The sequence below is a fragment of the Anser anser genome (assembly GCF_964211835.1).
Source record: "Anser anser genome assembly, chromosome: 1".
Classification (NCBI taxonomy): domain Eukaryota; kingdom Metazoa; phylum Chordata; class Aves; order Anseriformes; family Anatidae; genus Anser; species Anser anser.
In genome coordinates this window covers 129,479,736-129,496,880 of record NC_139720.1, presented here as the reverse complement: position 1 = coordinate 129,496,880, position 17,145 = coordinate 129,479,736, and the positions used below count along the sequence as shown (strand labels likewise).

General features: G+C 40.6%; 1 protein-coding gene across 3 annotated transcripts in view; it reads left to right on the top strand.

Moving 5' to 3' along the window:
• REPS2 (RALBP1 associated Eps domain containing 2) overlaps positions 1-17,145 on the top strand; it is a 96,525-nt gene that overhangs the window by 59,953 nt on the left and 19,427 nt on the right. For all 3 annotated transcript variants that reach the window (XM_083847760.1, XM_083847759.1, XM_083847761.1), the window contains exons 13-14: positions 712-848; positions 14,157-14,221. In XM_083847760.1, coding sequence (XP_083703886.1) covers positions 712-848; positions 14,157-14,221 — 202 coding nt within the window. The remainder of the gene's footprint in view (positions 1-711; positions 849-14,156; positions 14,222-17,145) is intronic.

Sequence of the window (17,145 nt, the reverse complement as noted above, 5' to 3'; positions counted from 1 at the left end):
TCATTTTGAACAAAGCTCTCGGTCTTGCAGAAAAAGCTGGTAACTGCAACAGCTGAAAAATATTGGACATTATTCAGCAAAATCAGAATTCTTAGCAAATGCGCTGCACTGGGATTAGCATGATATGGACTTACCTGGAGCAGCCTAGAAAGGTGTACTGACATATGTACTTGAGCAGTATGGGCTGCTTTGGATTCACTCCGTTTTTCTGGATTTTTTTTTTGGAATTTGGTGACAGTTTGCTCTGAAAAATTTACTCTGGTAGTTAGAATATTACAGTTTACAAAATGTGTACTTGCAAGAGGCAAGTTGAAGCTGTACTTCTATATACACTACCCTCACGGTTGTGAAAGGCAAGCAACACAAGCTGTAAAGAGAATTATTTTTTACCCACGTTTATTCAGAATAGTTGCTGCAATTATCCTAGTGGCAGATAAAGTTACACGAGAAGAGCCTGAAACTGTGGTATAAAAGGCCTTAAAAAACATTAGCCTTGTAAGTGTGACCCGTTTATTTCCCCATATGCTTAGTTCCCTCTGTTGCCAAATAAATCTGCCTTGTTATAAGGGGAACTTTTAGTCAGTAGGGTGAGGGATTTCCACCATGAACTTGAGTTCTGGTCAGTGTATTTTTAGATACTATTCACTGTAGTTGTTTAAGATGAATTTCTGAAATAAAGTGTTTTCTGCTTTTATATCTTTTCTTCCTTAGGTCTTATTCTAGCACATCAATAGAAGATGCCATGAAAAAGGGAGAAGAGCCCCCTACTCCACCTCCAAGGCCACAGAAATCACATTCCAGAGCTTCCTCTTTGGATCTGAACAAAATATTTCAACAAAACACACAAGGTAAAGTTTGCTTTCTTTCCTTCTTTTGAGACCATTTAGGTTAATTGCATGTTTGGCAAATTGATCTGTTTGCACGAATGCTTGACAATATGTGCATATGCTTGTCTGTGCTATAGACAGTAATATACTGTAGAACAGAAGAAGTTGCACTTTATTGCATTATATCACCAGTGAGGAGAAAAATCACTCTGTTGCCATAATTAAGGTGATTATAATGTTTTCTGGCACGATAACAGGAAGCCTAACATATGGTAGTCTGTCATCACTGACTGTTTATAACTAGTCTTGCTGTTTAAACAGTTCTCATCAGTAACTACAATACATTTGATTTTTATTACTATTTAATTTTTTGTAGTTCAGAAGCAGAAAGAAAACCCTGAATGTTTGAACTGGGAGAAAGTGTAATTTGTCGTGCGCAAACGTTTTCGATGTTAAAGTCTTCCATATGCATGGGGGCAATCAGAAACCATTCTTTGACTAAAAAGAAAGGGAAATTTCTTTTGACATGGGTACATGTTGAGGGGAGAGAAAGATATAGAATACTAGCTGGAGGGAAATGAAGGAAAACCATTCTCCAGTGCTTTAGTGTTGGAGCATTGCTTTTGTGTTGCACAGCGAGTGGTGGAAAGAGGAGCTGTTTGTTCAGGATAGCAGGCACCCAGCGTTGTTGTGCTCTGCCAGTGTCCTTGAACCAGGCCAGAGGTTTATGCAGCGCACACCAATCATCTGATTCAAGGACTAGGTTAAACATGGTCATGTTTATGCTTCAGAGGAACGCCAAGGTCTGACTGTGTCAAGGAATGTTTTAACTGGGTTCTCTTATGTGGTTGTTGGAGTTGAAAGGAAAGAGTTTCACCTCTTGCTTTATAAGACATTCTTTTGTGTCAAACACCAGGCAGAATTCAAGAGTCCTGTTATATGTGCTGAACCCTGAAACTCACTAGGAATAAACAAATTTTGTTTTTTCCTTACACAGAGAAGCAATTCTCAATCTTTGACTGTGGTTCCTGTGCAGGGATCTATTGCCCCCAATTTTGATTCCACCAACATCAAAAAGAAAACAAATGGAGCCAAGTACACATTTCCTAAGGCAGCAAATCTTCTCAGAATCCAGATAAAAAGCATAACTGGAAAGAAATAAACTTGGATTTAAGTTTCTCTTGGAACACGAATGAAAGGAGAATGTAAATTTTCTAAGAAATCATTCTGTGAATGAAAAGTAACATCTTGCTTTGAAATGGATCTTCTTGAAAGTCACCATTGCTTTTGATGTAAAGTAAATTCTTCTGGGCAACTTAGCAAAGTGAAAGTGTTATAAAATATGAGTGACAGAAAAAGGATAATTCATCGATACATTTTGTAGTACTTCATCACTGGAAATGGGACAAGTAATAGGGGATAGGCAATTGCTCATTTGGGAACCAGGAAAAAAGAAAAAGTACTTTCATTACCCTAAAACTATTCATCATACTCAGTTCAAAATTACAGATATTCATAGCTGGAATGAGAATTGGCTCTAGGTTGACAAAACCTGAAATACTGTGTGCTACCAAATTGCAGAAATGTGAAAGGTCTCCCAGAGGTTCAGCTTCCTTCTTTGCCTGCAGGGTGTTGGCCTACAATTTTCTGTCTCTTGAATGTGCCCTGGTGGAAATGCTAAATGTTTGGGGTGGCCTTCTTTCAGTCTCTTCTAATGGAGCTCTTCTATTTTGTATCAAAAATGTAAATACTCATTGTGGAAGAATAAGGAGAAATTTGTAGCCTTAGAGGATTTAAGGAAGAATTTCTTAAACAATTTGTAGCCTTCCACTAATAAGGGTTCCAGTCCAAAGTCTGCATCGTCAGAAAGAGGAGGAATTAAATCAAGCCATCCCTGCACCCCCAGCTACCATGGTGCATTTACCTTGCTTTTGTTTCATTAAAAATGTCTGCATTGGAAGTGCTATTTTCAGGTCTTTATTCTACGAAGAAACGTGAGCATGCTCTTTTCCATCACGAAGCCCCGAATGTTCGTTATTCTGTAACATCCTATTGATAATAAGACTTTCTACATCTGCTTTATTTTCTTCTACTTCTCTTGTTTTCACCACCTCCCTTTTTTTTTTTTCATTCTTTCCCTATTGGACTTGCTTTTCATTAGAAGTTCCAGTCTCATCATTTCGTGTATTCAGATACCTTTGTCACCTAAAGACAGTTCTTCCTTGTGGGGTGGTCATTGTTTAATAGCCAAATGCTCTAATGAGGTGCAATTTCTAAAAAGAGAGTTTGCAAGAGAGCAGAGAAATGGAGAGCTGTTACCTTAAACCAAAGAGCCCTGGAAAAGCAAGTGAGTGTGCATGCTCGTGTCAAGTAAATTGCTGACACTTGTATAATAACGAGCTGTATTCTTGTTTCTGCTGACAGTATAAAGCATGAATTTAGAATAGTTTCCATCTGCAATCAGAAGATACAATTATATAGATCATGTGATGGCAATGTACTATTTAGGTTTCTTGGTGATTGCGATAATATACCCTGGCATAAATATCGAACCTGATGAGTGTCTATCTGCAGGCTAGTTAATCACCTTCTTTCCTAATGTACTCTTGACTGATTTTTTGCTTTATGTTTTCTATCTGCTTTCCTTCCTTCCTAGGTTTTAAAAAATAGTCTCATTGTTAAAGCTGAGCCACAAAAATTAGCAGCTGGAGCGGCCATCCCTTCTAGCACCTCTAGTACCACTGTGTTGCCTAGTGTCAGTACAGAAAAACAGACAGTACAATTAGAAATTTTAACAGCTTTCAGGGTACATCCTATGTGATTAGAATAATTCCATTCTGGCACACTGTTTTTTGTCCTATTAATTCTTGTTCAATAATAATCACAATTCTGTGAGTTTGGTGAATAATCTGCTCTGGCAAGAGTGCTCAGTAGTATTAAGTTCTGCTTTCAGTTCCTCATTGGTCATGTTGATCTACGGGTATGATGTCTTAAATTGTAAAGTCATCAGTGGTTTGGAGCATTTTTGGGTGTATTTCATTTTTAAAGGGCAGAAAAAGAAAAATCTCTTTTCTTCAGGTAAATTCGGCCAATGACTGTGGCAGATCCATGTTTTGTTTGTGTTTTGCTTCATTTACTACATGTGCTATATCATGCTTGCCACCCATATTGTGATAACCTAAAAAAGAACTAACTTTTCAAATTTCCCATAATTATTTAACTGCTCTAGACAAGCATTTTAGTAGTATACACGAGAGTATTGTTGTTCTATCTATCTGTGTGTGTGTGGATGTGGGTGTGCAAAAAAGAAAAAGTGTGTGTGTATATATATATATATGTATATAATACCTTCTATTTGTGTTCATCAAGGCCACGAGTCAAGATGACACTGTAATTTTGGAAGACAACGTATGTGTGGCAAGCTATAGGAGTGTATTTTATCATTTACTGAGCTGGTTTTTCTCAGTTGTGACCTGAAGAATAATTCCGCAGGTGATATGGCATAGTTGAGAAAACATGTATGGTAGAATGACCTTATTTTACCTTAAAGAAACCTCAGGAAGTTCAACATTAGGGTTATTAATTACTGGCATCAGTGAAGCATCATACCTATTGCCAACTGCTTTTTCTCCCCCAAACTGTCCTGGGATACCCCTGGTTTTTGCTTAGCTTTGAAAGATGATGCATGTTCTCTCAAGCCTTGCACAAACAAGTTGCCACAGTGAAAGTTTCATTGTCTTGAGGCAGACTATTTCTAAAACCCCACTAGTCCCTAGAGAGTTTTTCCCGCAGTATCCATGAACGAGGCTGTTAGTGAATTTAACTAGGGGAAAATCACTGCATACCAGCCCATCCTGTGAGTGCATGAGAATTTCTGTTAAGACTCATTAGGAGAGGGAAATTTTCTATTTCTTTTTTATGCTGTAGTCTCTGTGTTAGCATCTGACAAAAATTTAGCACAGCTAGATTCTCAGTGTATTTCTTCTTGTTGAATATATAATCTCTGGCAGTTGTCCTATGTACACATGAAGAAAATATTTGGCTGGGTTTTATGCATTCCTGGAAAGACAACAGCAGGTTTTAAGTACAAAAAAAAAAGTCAGTTTAAATACGTGCGTGACCTGGTTTACATCTTCATTTCTCCTCTAGCCTGCTGTCTAGCCAGATACAAGCCGACAGCTCCTAGCGTGAGCACTGACAGCCTGTGGCCGACAAAGCTCTTCTGCACTGTTCACAGAGGTGTTTGCAGAAATAGCTCCTCTCGGGGCTCCTTGGGCTCCCTGCTGCCAGTCCCACCGATGGGGTGAGGGAGCAGGCACTGGGGGAGCCAGCATTGCTGCAGCGCGGTGCCTGCGGGGTCTGCCACACAGCCACGCTTCGCCCTCTCCGGCAGCAGAAAGCCAGGGTCTGCCTCGGGGTAAGAGGGGCTGGGGCAAGTCCCAGCTTTACGATTAAAACCGAAAAATGCACCCACTGTCTTCGGGCGTTTTGCTCAATTACATTTTCTGCACATGACAACTACTAAAGAATTTAATTCTAGGCGGTGACAGCAGTCTGGGGCTTGTTAGGTTGATACTGATGCCTCTGAAATAGAATTAAATATATCAAGTGTAGAAGACATTTTATTTCCCACTTAGTTCCATTCCTGAATTTCATAACTTCTTTTAATTAACAGTTCTGTAGAACAAAAGATACGTGTTTGGAAAAGGGGATTTGCTTTGATGAAACAACATAGTTGTCATAGGCAGCGTAGTTTCATGTTGATGTGGAAGCAGACTGAACGTCTCTCTGTAATTCTTCAAAACAGCCCTGTAACTATTTACAAATGAATTCTAGACTGAATTTTTTTCAGCGCTCGTCTGCTTATGAACCTCATCTCCTGCTGAGGCTGCCCCTGCAGTGAGGAACACGTGCAGCACAGGCACCGTTTCATGTGCGGGCGTGTAAGCAGACACTCGGTGTAACTTGGGTTCGCTCCACGGGGGATGTGGGTTTCAGCCTGTAACATAGGGCTAGTACATTTATTTCTTTCTCTCTTTCACCATGTGAGGTGTTAAGTACCACACGTACTTAGTAAAGAGGGAACACTCTAATGTATGAAAAAAGTCCTTTTTTTGATACCTTTGAAGAGCAAAGGTCTTCTCTTTGATGCTTCCATTACTTCATCGAGTGCTCCTTATTTCATTCAACTAGCACAACCTTTCCTTGAATGTATGACCTTGGGGTGTTTATTTGCCAAGTGTGGAGATTTCTGAAGAGCAGGAATCTGTTGAGATGTTTTTCATATTTGCCTGTCCACAGACAACTTTTGTTTATTTCTGTATGGTTTTAGTCCAGGTATCAAATAAAATAGTTCTGTAATTGTGTAGGAGAGAGGATGTGGAGAACTAAAATGCTGCTGCACTATTATATACGTTTTTATGGAAACTGATCCAAATACTTACCCAAATACTGTTTTCAGCTGTTTGCAGCTACATCATATTTGTAGCTCAGGGAGCAAATGCAGGTGACTTTCTCTTTTGGGCACATGGAACTGGGTACTAAAACACCTGCCAAAGTTAACCTAGGTAGGTATGGTTATTGCCTTATCTTCCGTATTATTTACGCTTATTGGTATTTTCTAGGAAATATATGTATGTATTGAGGTTAGCTATCTGTAAGTCTTAGCTACCAGACAAGCTTTTCAGGAATTATGGAGTCATGTTGTTTGTGTTACCATAAATACCAATTTCCCAATTAACTTCTTGGTTCAAAGTTGAAGTGACAAGAGGAATCTAGAATAATAATGCACTTTTTAATGCTGAATTTAAATCACAGTGAATTTCATTAAGTAATTACTTGTCATGAGTCCTTCCTCTCATCACGCTTGTATTGCTCTCTATTTAGTAAAATCCAACTACTTTATTAAATAATAAATATAATAATAAATATAAATTATTTAAATATTAAATAATGAATAGGACAGAATTTTATTCATGCTGTAGTATTGTGCTATCTTGCATATTACTGTCTTGTGTTTGTTAATCAGTCCAAAAGATTAAATTAGGAAGGTGACAATTCTGGACGACCTTTATTTTAGCAGAGCAATAATGCCTACAATCATCTGCATAATATTCCCTTCTGCTGAATATTGTTTGCACAGTATACAAGAGTTCTGATGTCAGCTTTATAGTTAAGAGTGCAGAGTCCAGTTAACATGTTCAGTTGTAAGGGTTGTAACAATTAAAATTAAAATTTAAAAATGTCTTTTACACTTAAACCAAAGCATAGAGAAGCTAAAATTGAGCTGATATTCATAATGCTTTTTCTCAGCCACTGAACCACTGCAAAGAAAATATTGTGAAATGCTTTCTTAACATAAATTTTGCCTTTTTTTTTTTTAAAGCAGAGAATAGCTTTTTCATTCTGTCACTGAAGCTTCTGTTTCCTTGCAGTCTTGTTCCCTTTAAGAATATATGTCAGTGAACTAAGCGTATTCTGAATAAAATATGAAAGTTGTCCTCTGATTTGCATGGAAGAGTTTTATGCCTTTCAGCCTTTTAGAATTTTTTATGAAGGATATATGTGTTTACAGCTATGTTTACAGCTATGTAGCTAATTTCTTTGCCCAGATGGACAAGGACATAATCAAGATTGAACGGGCTGAAGAAAATAGTGAGGACATAAATGGATGAATGGTTATTAAATGATAGGAATCTGATGGGGTAACTTATTTCAGCATCTCTAGGTATTTAAATTTCTACGTTTATCTCTAAGGGCTTAGTCCAGAGAGTACTTGTGTGCAAAATGGGGTAAATCTTGCTGGCCTTTCAAGTCTGTTTATTGACAATTTGTGAAAATTGAACTTCTACATGTTATTCTCAATTTTTCTAATAGTAGCACTTGCATTTCTAGGATTGACGAATGGTTTGTGCTGTTTTCATTCTGTTGCAGGTTATCAAAAATGTGAAATATTTTTATGAAATTCTAATCCCCAAAACTCTTTTCTAGTGAAAGTTGCTAAAGCTGAAAAGTTCTTGACTGCCCTACCAGCCCCGGTGAGCTTGGCTGACCTATTTTCATGGTCCTGTTTGGCGTACTATATCCCATGAAAAAAAAAAAAAGTTGGTCCATCCTAGAAGAGCTGGAGGTCTAGGTTAAACAGTTTTGCAGGAAAGGATCTCTTGTTTCTCTTGTGGAAAAGGGGGGCAAGTTGCCTCCCTTGCGAGGAAGACTGCAGATGCAGATACTGCCAAAAGTCTGGAGGGATGGGGATGGCGGGCGGCAGCCCGTTGCTTTTCCTGGCTCCCATGTGCCAGAGTTGATCTCTGTTGGACATGGTCACAGCCAGCAAGTGCAGGTGACGCCTCTCTGGGAGCACCCAGAAGTCCCACTGGAAACCCTCGGGGTGAGAAACTCAGTCAGCGTGGATCTGTCAGAGCTCGGTGGAGGGACTCTGCCTCCCTGTGGGTGGAGAATGAAGCTAAACGTGACGGGAGAGAGCAAAATCACGAATAGTTCTGCTCATGGAACGGGGGAGGGAGATGCAGTCTCCAGGCAGAAACACACAGAAAAGGAAAGGGTAGAGAAAAGAGTAACCAGAAAGTGAAGTGGTTTAGGGAAGATGAGAGACTGGAAGTTAAAAATACAGAGGTTGTGGATATATGAGAAAACAGAAGATGGGACAGGTGTTTAAAAAAAAAAGTCTTCTTTACAGTGAAAACATGCTAAATTGCATAGATTGGGCATTAAAGAAAAAAGGCATCACAAAAAAACAAACAAAAAACACAAAAATCAAAAACCTTTAGTGGTGTCTTTCTTGTTTAATGTGGAAGTGGCCCATCAAACCTGTAAGGACACCAGTCTCGTACATGAAGTTGCACACCCGAGAGTCCATAGTGCAGAAGCAATAGCGCTTCATGGCTGGCTCTCTCTCTTTCTAATCACCTGGAAAGTACTTAGTGTTCAGTGTGTTTAGCACATGGAACAGCTGTAGCAGGAGTGTGTCTGTGACAGTATGCGTGGGGATCACTGGCTGTGGAAAACAAAGCTTAGTTGCTGAGCAGTTTCCCCAGACTAACTGAGAAGAGAGGTTTTATCAGTCAAGCTGCATGCCCCATCTCCAATTCTGGCATTGGCGATGCTTTCTACAATCTTTCTACAAACCTGATAACAAAATTACTATTAGGAATCTAATTTCTTTTTTTTTTTTTCATTGCTGTTACACACTGAAGATATGTTAGTGAGAATTATTAAAACAGATGCCTGGACTAAAGAAGGTATTTTGCATCACCTTACTAGGATCCTTCACTAAATTTACATTCCTGGCTACAGCTCTAAGATATTTTTTTTCCTGTTGCAGCTTTCTAAAAGCATATTAGTGAGAATTAATAAATCAGATCTCTTGAAGAAGTTATTTCACAATTGCTGTGCTAAAGTATAGGAATGTAAATAAATGAAGGGTTGCAGAGAAGGATCCAAGTAGTCAAATTTCAGTGAACAAGAGGAAAGTTTATAAGACAGGTAAACAGGAATTGGATTTCAAGCATGGACACAGAACTTTCTTCTGTGACCTGCCTTTGGCAACAGAAGAGGAAAAAGTATCCCAAACAAACCAGCCTCAGAGAGGAAGGCCAAAATAGCCAGCTTCCCAAAGTACCTAAGGCACTCAAACAACTGGTGAGAACCCTTTCTTTTTCAGTATAATACGAGTAATTCATTCTTTTGGCTTATCTTTTTGGAACTGTTTCTATATTGCAGATCTTGCTTCTTCACAAAATTAATTGGTCGTTCTTCTGTTAAACCTGGTTTGGGAACTCAGCACTCTGAAGCAGCGTAAACTGGTGTGAACCCGTGATGCAGCCGATCTCTCTCCCTCAATCCAGCAACGGTAGTCATATTGTGGGCTGACCAGTAGCATCCACTTGAAAACTATGATTGGTCTTTTTCCACTACCATAGGTAACAAAAGTGCTGAGGATTTGTCTTGTCCACCAGGGAGGCTGGAGGCAGAGTGGCGTGGCTGGATAGGATGGCATGGCCTGTTCTCAGGATGTGGAATTACATCCTGATGTTTGCTTGAAAATGTTTATCTAGCTTCAGATTGGAAAACCTGCTTTTTTATCTAGTGTGGTGTCCTGCTAGTGCTATTAGACCTTCGCAATTGCCAAAATAGGGCAGGAAAATGGTCCTGGCAGCTTGCCGTGCTGATAGTCCACCATCAAGTGTAAACACACTAAGTAAAGAGCCATGGTTATTGTCCTGAAAGCCTTATCGCTGCCTTTGTGGGAGTAGCTAGGGCATGAAAATGCTATCACTTTCAGTAGTAAGTGCGATGCAGACGCTGGATGTACTTGGATCTGTTTTACTGGTACCTGAACAGTCCTTCCCCTGTGCTATCTTTAAGATTTGGTTTACGTTGCTCACTCTGGCGTGAATCCCACCAAGCTGCACAGTAATGAGGCGACCTGTGCGAGAACTTGGACTGCGAATGCCCATCCTTCAGTGAGGAAAACCTGTGGGTATCTCTTGCTCCCCACACCACTGAGTGGTGTGCTCACCCAGCACGATTCCCTGCTTTTCTGTCATTGCTTGTTTTGTTTGATGCGAGGAGGCGTTTCAAAAACCTGGTGAAATGGGGCTTGTGCATCTCGCTCACAGCTTCCAGGCCTTTTTGATCCCATCACCGCTGGTGGAATTGGCATGGGGAGCACAGCTTCTGGGGGGGCCCTGCTGCTTTCGGAGCAGCTGAAAGGAAGGATTACCACGCTTTCCTGATATAAGTTGTAGGGCAATACATAAGGACAGCAACAAACCAAGCGTGGATAACTGTATGAAGGGAAATTACTCCGTCTTACCCTATGATCCCTTTGTGCATGCCCACGTCCCCCCCGTTCTCTCTGCTCTTGTGCAGGGTGTGAAGATGCCTTCAAAGAGCGATGGTGTGCAGCTTACCCAAACTCTGGGGCATGCACCTGAAAATATGACATCTGTCTGCTGCTCAATCCCAAGTCACTTTGCTTTCATTTCGGGAACAGACCTCCCCCTGTATTTATTTTTGCTTTCAAAGCTGTTGTGGTACCATCACTAACAGCAAGAACCAATCTGTGCAGGGCGGTCTCCCAGGAGGGGAGGCATTATGAAGTAGCCTAATAGTACAAGTCACCTGCTGATAACACACAAAAATGTATGAGTGTCTCTGAACATTGTCCTTTTTTACGGTAGTGATACTAGAGAAGGTTGAAGCCTGTATCATCTGTCAGTAATTCTTTTTTTCATTGCCCTGTTGGGAAACAGTGACTTTTTTTTTTTTAAGTTGCTATTAGTCCTCAAAAGTCAACCAACTTGGTCTTGTCTAGCAGTTGTGCTCACGTAAGCATGATTTCCTTCTAACAACAGGCCAAAGATGTTCTGCAACAGCAGGAATTTCATGAATATTTCATGAGTAGCTTAAGTTAGAATTTGCAGGATTAAAAAGAGGAAACTGGGTCAAATGCTCATGGTGTAAGCATCTAACTTCTTTAATGCTAAATTAATGTATGGCCTATTTTGAAAGCTGATGATTTATTTTTTTTAATTTGACCATCTTAAAAAAAAAATATTTTTCCCTTTGGAATTTTGTTGGGAGCAAATCCCAGGAGTCTTTTGGGGCTTCATAGTGTGGGGCTTTGCAACCACATCAGGATGTGCTTTTCCAGCCAAACCAGCACCTTTCTGCGTAAAGAGTTCCCTACTGCTTTTCTAGGTGTACCAGTGAGTTGGAAGAGCTGGGGAGCAGGACAGTAGGTGCCATATCTCTAGAGCAGTGCTCAAGTTTGGGCCATTTCTCAATGGACACAGCTCCTGCTTTTGAGGGCCTGCTGAAGCGTAAGCCAGCAAATACGAAAAGAAGGGCTCTGAAGGGGGCTGCGTATGTGCAGCAGGGCCAGAGCAGCAGCTGGTGTCGGTGCCTGGGGCTTTGCCTTTCAGACCCTCGTGCTTGTGGCTGCAGCACACTCCATAGCATCATGCTTGGGCTCAGCAGGAGGTCTGCATGGCTCGTGCTCCTGGCCTCAGCCACAACACTGGAGCTGCTGAGCGAGCAGAGATCATCTCCTCGCAGCGACAACCACTGGTGGTGGCAGGAAGGTGAGGTGCCCCCAGATACTTCCAGCGAGCATTGCAGCAAGGCTCCCCCAAGGTTTCCTGAAGACAAACGTATCTCATTGAGTGCACGTACTTGTCTGCTGTTAAAGCGTGCAGCTGATTGACCTACAGAGCACTTGTGTTTGAGTTAGACTGTGTTTTCAAATATTGTTATTAGCTGTAATTGCCAAAGCCAGTGCTCAGATAAATGAAATAACAATCTGAAGTTCCGTAGAAGAAGAGAAGCCTTCATAGTCCACTGTTCAATTCTGAAGATGAGTTGCATGGAAAAGATGGAGAATGTTGTGGAGAGGACATCATGCTAGTATTGCAGTGACCTTATAAACGGAGCTAATTAACACACGGGAAAGGATAGCAATCACTCAAATATTTTTTTTCAGATTTCTCATATGCCTGTAAGTATGTTAATAGCTCCCTTAACCTAGGTTGGGTTTTAATTGTCTGCTCTTTAGCACTGTCTGCAGTGATACCAGGCTTCATTCTGATTCAAGAGGTAGTGATACAGAAGATGTAAAAAAACAACATTATAAGCCTCTTTGGAGCTCTATATCTGTATAGTCAATACGACTGTTCTCAATAATTTCACCCACACATTTTTACTTTCATGTTGCTGACTTAATGGTTAATATTTTTTGTCTTTGAATTTTCAACCGTGAAGAGATTTTTAGGCTTGGTGTGTAAAATATGTAAATGGCTAAGCTGTAACAAGGCTCATAATGGTCTTTGTGGCTTTCTAAAATATGCATAGGAATAAAAAGTGTATAAATGTAATTGCTTAGCATTATTGTGGTAAAAGGCATTTCTAAGTTTAATATTGCATTTTTCGGGCTATACAAATAACCAATAGTGCAACATGGACTATATCGTCTCTTTAGCAGTACAAGTGCTGAGCACTCAATGCGACAGGAACCTAGGAAGGGTAACCCACCAAAGGAGGCCTATCAGTCCTTGTTGATGTCTCCGTATTAGCCTTGCCCTCCTCTCTGCAGCTGCCTTTGGAAAACCTCATCTCTCCTGTAGTTGTGTCCCATGATTGGGTTTAGGTATTTTAAAGAAACAGAGAAGTACAGCAGCGTGACCTATGTGATTGTTACCCTCCCTTTATGCTAGCTCAAAATAAAAAGATGAAATTATGTTACGCTAAAGAGGCCTGAACTGACTGTTAGGGTTTGTCTTCCTCCCCTTATTTCTCCTCTTCCCTCCAAAATACCTCCAGTGAGTAGTAACATGCAGATACAACACATAAAGAAAGTGATTTCTTTTGGGTTTGTTTAGGCTTTTGTATTTCTAATTCCATGGCAGATTTTTTCTTTACAGGCTGTGCTCTATTATGTAGTGTGTTGTATCTGGAGTGAACTGAAGGCCACAAAAATGATCAGAGGGCTGGAACACCTCTCCTACAAAGAAAGGCTGAGAGCTGGGGTTGTTCAGCCTGGAGAAGAGAAGGCTCAAGGGAGACCTTATTTTGGCCTTCCAATAAGTAAAGGGGGGTTATAAGAAAGATGGGGAGAGACTTTTTAGTAGGGTCGGTAGTGATAGAACAAGGAGTAATGGCTGTAACCTTAAAAGAGAGTGGATTTACATTAGATTTAAGGAAGAAATTCTTTAGTATGACGGTGGTGAGGCACTGGAAGAGGCTGCCCGGAGAAGCTGTGGATGCCCCATCCCTGGAGGTGCTCAAGGCCAGGCTGGATGGGGCTTTGGGCAACCTGGTCTGGTGGGAGGTGTCCCTGCCCAGGGCAGGGGGGTTGGAATTAGATGATCCTTAGGGTCCTTTCCAGCCCAAACTGTTCTGTGATTCTATGATTTTAATATCTATATTAAATACTAAGCCCTACTTTTTTTTTAAAAAAAAGGCAATGATGTTAAGGAAAAAGAACAAAGTACGAAGGATAAGTATATGCCCTTTCTGTTGTTAACTAGAATTGGATTGCTTTAGCTACAGCTTTTGTGGCTGACTGGCTTCCATCTCTGCTTTTTATCATAACATTGTGGTTTTTTACAGCAATTAAATCACTGCTCATTTTATGGAATGGTAAGCACTGGAGAAAGTTATTTCAAACAGAGTTTGCTCAATAAAGATCAAGTATGGTTTCTGTTATTAAAATGTTGAATACTGCCTCATCACAATGAATTATCATGGAAATAAAATCTGGTTTTATTTGTAATTAAGTGAATGTGTTTGTTTTTCTTTCTCCCTGTTCAGCTGTGAGGTCTGGCTGGCTGCCCCCACCACCACCTGCACTGCCCCCTCGACCTTCTGTATCTCAGGTACGGGCAAAGTTTGAACATTTTGCTGTGCATTATTTGCTTAGTTGTGTTGCTGGCGTGGACATCATAGCCATTCTTACTTCCAAGTTAGTGCAACTCCATAGTTTGCTCTGCAGTTCTGTACATGTCCTCCATCGGTCTGTCGAGCCAGCGTGTTGTAGTGTCAAATTACAGGCTAATTAAATCTCTTTGTAGTGGAGCTGACATGCACCCACTAGACAAAGCTGTAAATTGAAAGCTAGTAAGGCTGGTCTACTAATAAGAGTTTGATGCCTGAAAGGCATGGGCTTGATACCTGCTATTTGCTTCTCAAACATCAAATGCTCGGAGGGCATCTGTTAAGGGAGCTATAGCACGTAAGAGTATACTTCACCCATGGGTCTGAAAAACACTGCTGAGAGGAATTCAGTCCCGTGCCAGTTACGTTATTAAGTTTGAAACCATTACTGGTGCATTTCTTTTGTTTTGCTTTCTAGGTGATTTTTGTTTGTATTTAGAACATCAATCACAGTCCAATGCAAACTGATGAACTTGTGCGTGTCTGCATCCAGATACTGCTTGATATTTTAGGCAGTGTTATGTTGTTGGCTCTGTTAAGTCTTAGGCAGCAGTATGCTTCACATATTACTCTTTTAGGTGAGGTGTTTAATAGAAGACAGGGCCACAGTGGAGCTAACAGCCCATTACATGTGAAAACTTGGCAAGGCACTTTCTTTGGGCCAGAAACAGTCATCACTTGAGTTTTGGAACTACTCACACGAGACTGCTGGTGAACACCTCCTGCTGCACTGTGCTTATGATGGAAATGATAAAGGCCTTGCTGCTACCCCCAGCTGTACCAGCAGCTCGTTACTCTCTTCCTTGCCCTAGCCCCTTTTAGCTGAGCACAGCCAGTTTTTGCCTTGAGGACTGTAGGGCACTCCGGTTTGAACTTGCGTGCTTCCCCCAAGACAGTGTGGCATAGCCATACTGCTAATACGACGTGCTCCTCAGTGCACCCATCACATTTCTGCTTTGTCTGGTATTCCCTGGAGAGCATCCTGAGCCAACTGCTTGTATCCTACACTGTGTCATCTGTGGTACAGGACCTTTCTCGATCCACTTCTCTCCAATACAAAAGTCTGGTTTCTGAATAAATAAACAAATAAATAGAGCAGTTTACATGTCTAGTCATTATTGAATATATAGCTGGTGCTTTGCTTACATGCATCGCTTACATTTACTCATTTCTGATGATTTAAAAAGGTACTTAATCAAATATCTCCTCAAAATATTCTTGTTTTGACCCAGCAAAAATATACATAAAGCCAGTTCTTGAAAATGTAATAAACTTCATGTTTGTTACATTCTGCTTTATTTATCTCTAAATGTTCCTTTCTGTGACAAAAGTAATAGAAAGTAGGAAAGTATGTGTGGTGGGGTCATAATTCAGTTTAGCTGACCCTTACAAATAGCATGTAAGCAATAGTAAGCATATGGATTGCATTAGTCCAATGGGGCCCTTGGTTTAAAGAGCATGAAGTAGGAGGGAAGATCTGCTTTCAAAACAGAGGATCGAAATCTGAAGAAAAACGATGATGCTGAAATTACGCATTCAGCTTTTCCCGTTTCTGAATTTACCAAACTCTTTTCAAATTTCCATTTTAACTTATTTTTCAACAGTGTTATTGAAAATCCTATTTTATTGCCTTAACATTTTGTTATATGCCTGCAGCTAGGTACTGCCAATGATAAATATAGCTTGGAAATGAAGCAAGGCCCACATACTTCAGGGGCTATGCACCATTTATTTATGCTTGTGGTGTGGTTGTTTTGGCTCAGGTTTGGAAATTAGTTGATGGAAGAGGAGAGGGAAACAATTTTTTCTGAGGACTACAGTTTTGTATGGATGGTTGAGGAGCAGCACAGACCTGTTGGCTCTTCAGAGCAAGATTAAAGGGCTCACGGGATGTAAAAGCTGAAGTGCATAAAAGAGAGGTACCAAGGGATAGGTAGTACATTTCAATGGAGCAGAAGACTTCCCGTGAGCTTAATCAATAGCAATAGAGAAATGGTGTCTTGACTTTGGTCAATGGTTGTTGTTGCTTTTAGTAAAATTTGTTCCGACTTTTCAGAAGGCATTATTTTTCCTGTCAGGCCCTCTGAGGTAATCAAGCTCAGCAAGTTACTGAAACACTGGTTAGTCACAGCGTGCCAAATGTCTCCGGTCATATCAAAACCTCCTTAAATTATGTCTGCATCCAACTCTGCCTCCACAGCGCAGCCAGCTGAATAATGGGGGAGAAGGGCTGGATCACTGGGTGAGAATAGCACAAGCAGAAGCTTAGAGATACCAGTGTTGTGGCATTGACTCTGTAGCTCGGTGGGTACACAAACTTACTGTGAGAGGCTCAGATCTTGTGATCCTGTGATAAATTGACCAGTTCACAGGGAAATAGCAGCGGGGCTGGCTTTGCTGGTCTGGGTTGCTGCTGCCAGCCCACACTGTTTCACACCTTCGCTAAGGTGTGAAACACCACAAACTATACCCAGGTTATCCTCAGACCTTTCACCAGACATTTCTTTAAGGGAGAGAGCTTTCCTCTGAAGTCCCTGAGGTGACTGCATAAGGTTAATAAATAAAGATGGGTAAAAGACAAGTTTACGTAGCGTGGAGAGGTACTGCAACAGATCATTATACCTGATTTATGATCTTCTAATTCAAATTCCAACTCATATCTCTCTGCTCTGCAAACTGTTTTGAATTGATGTTTCCAGTACGATATTGTGAAATGTGGTATGAAATGCTTTATTAGAAACCTCAATTCATGTTGCTTTTCTATTGGGGAAAAAAAAAATCAGGTTTTGCCTAAATTCTGTGAAAGGCACTTGGAAGGACTTTGTATGGAAGCAGGCTCATACAAAGGCTAGAGTTTTGTTTTGGT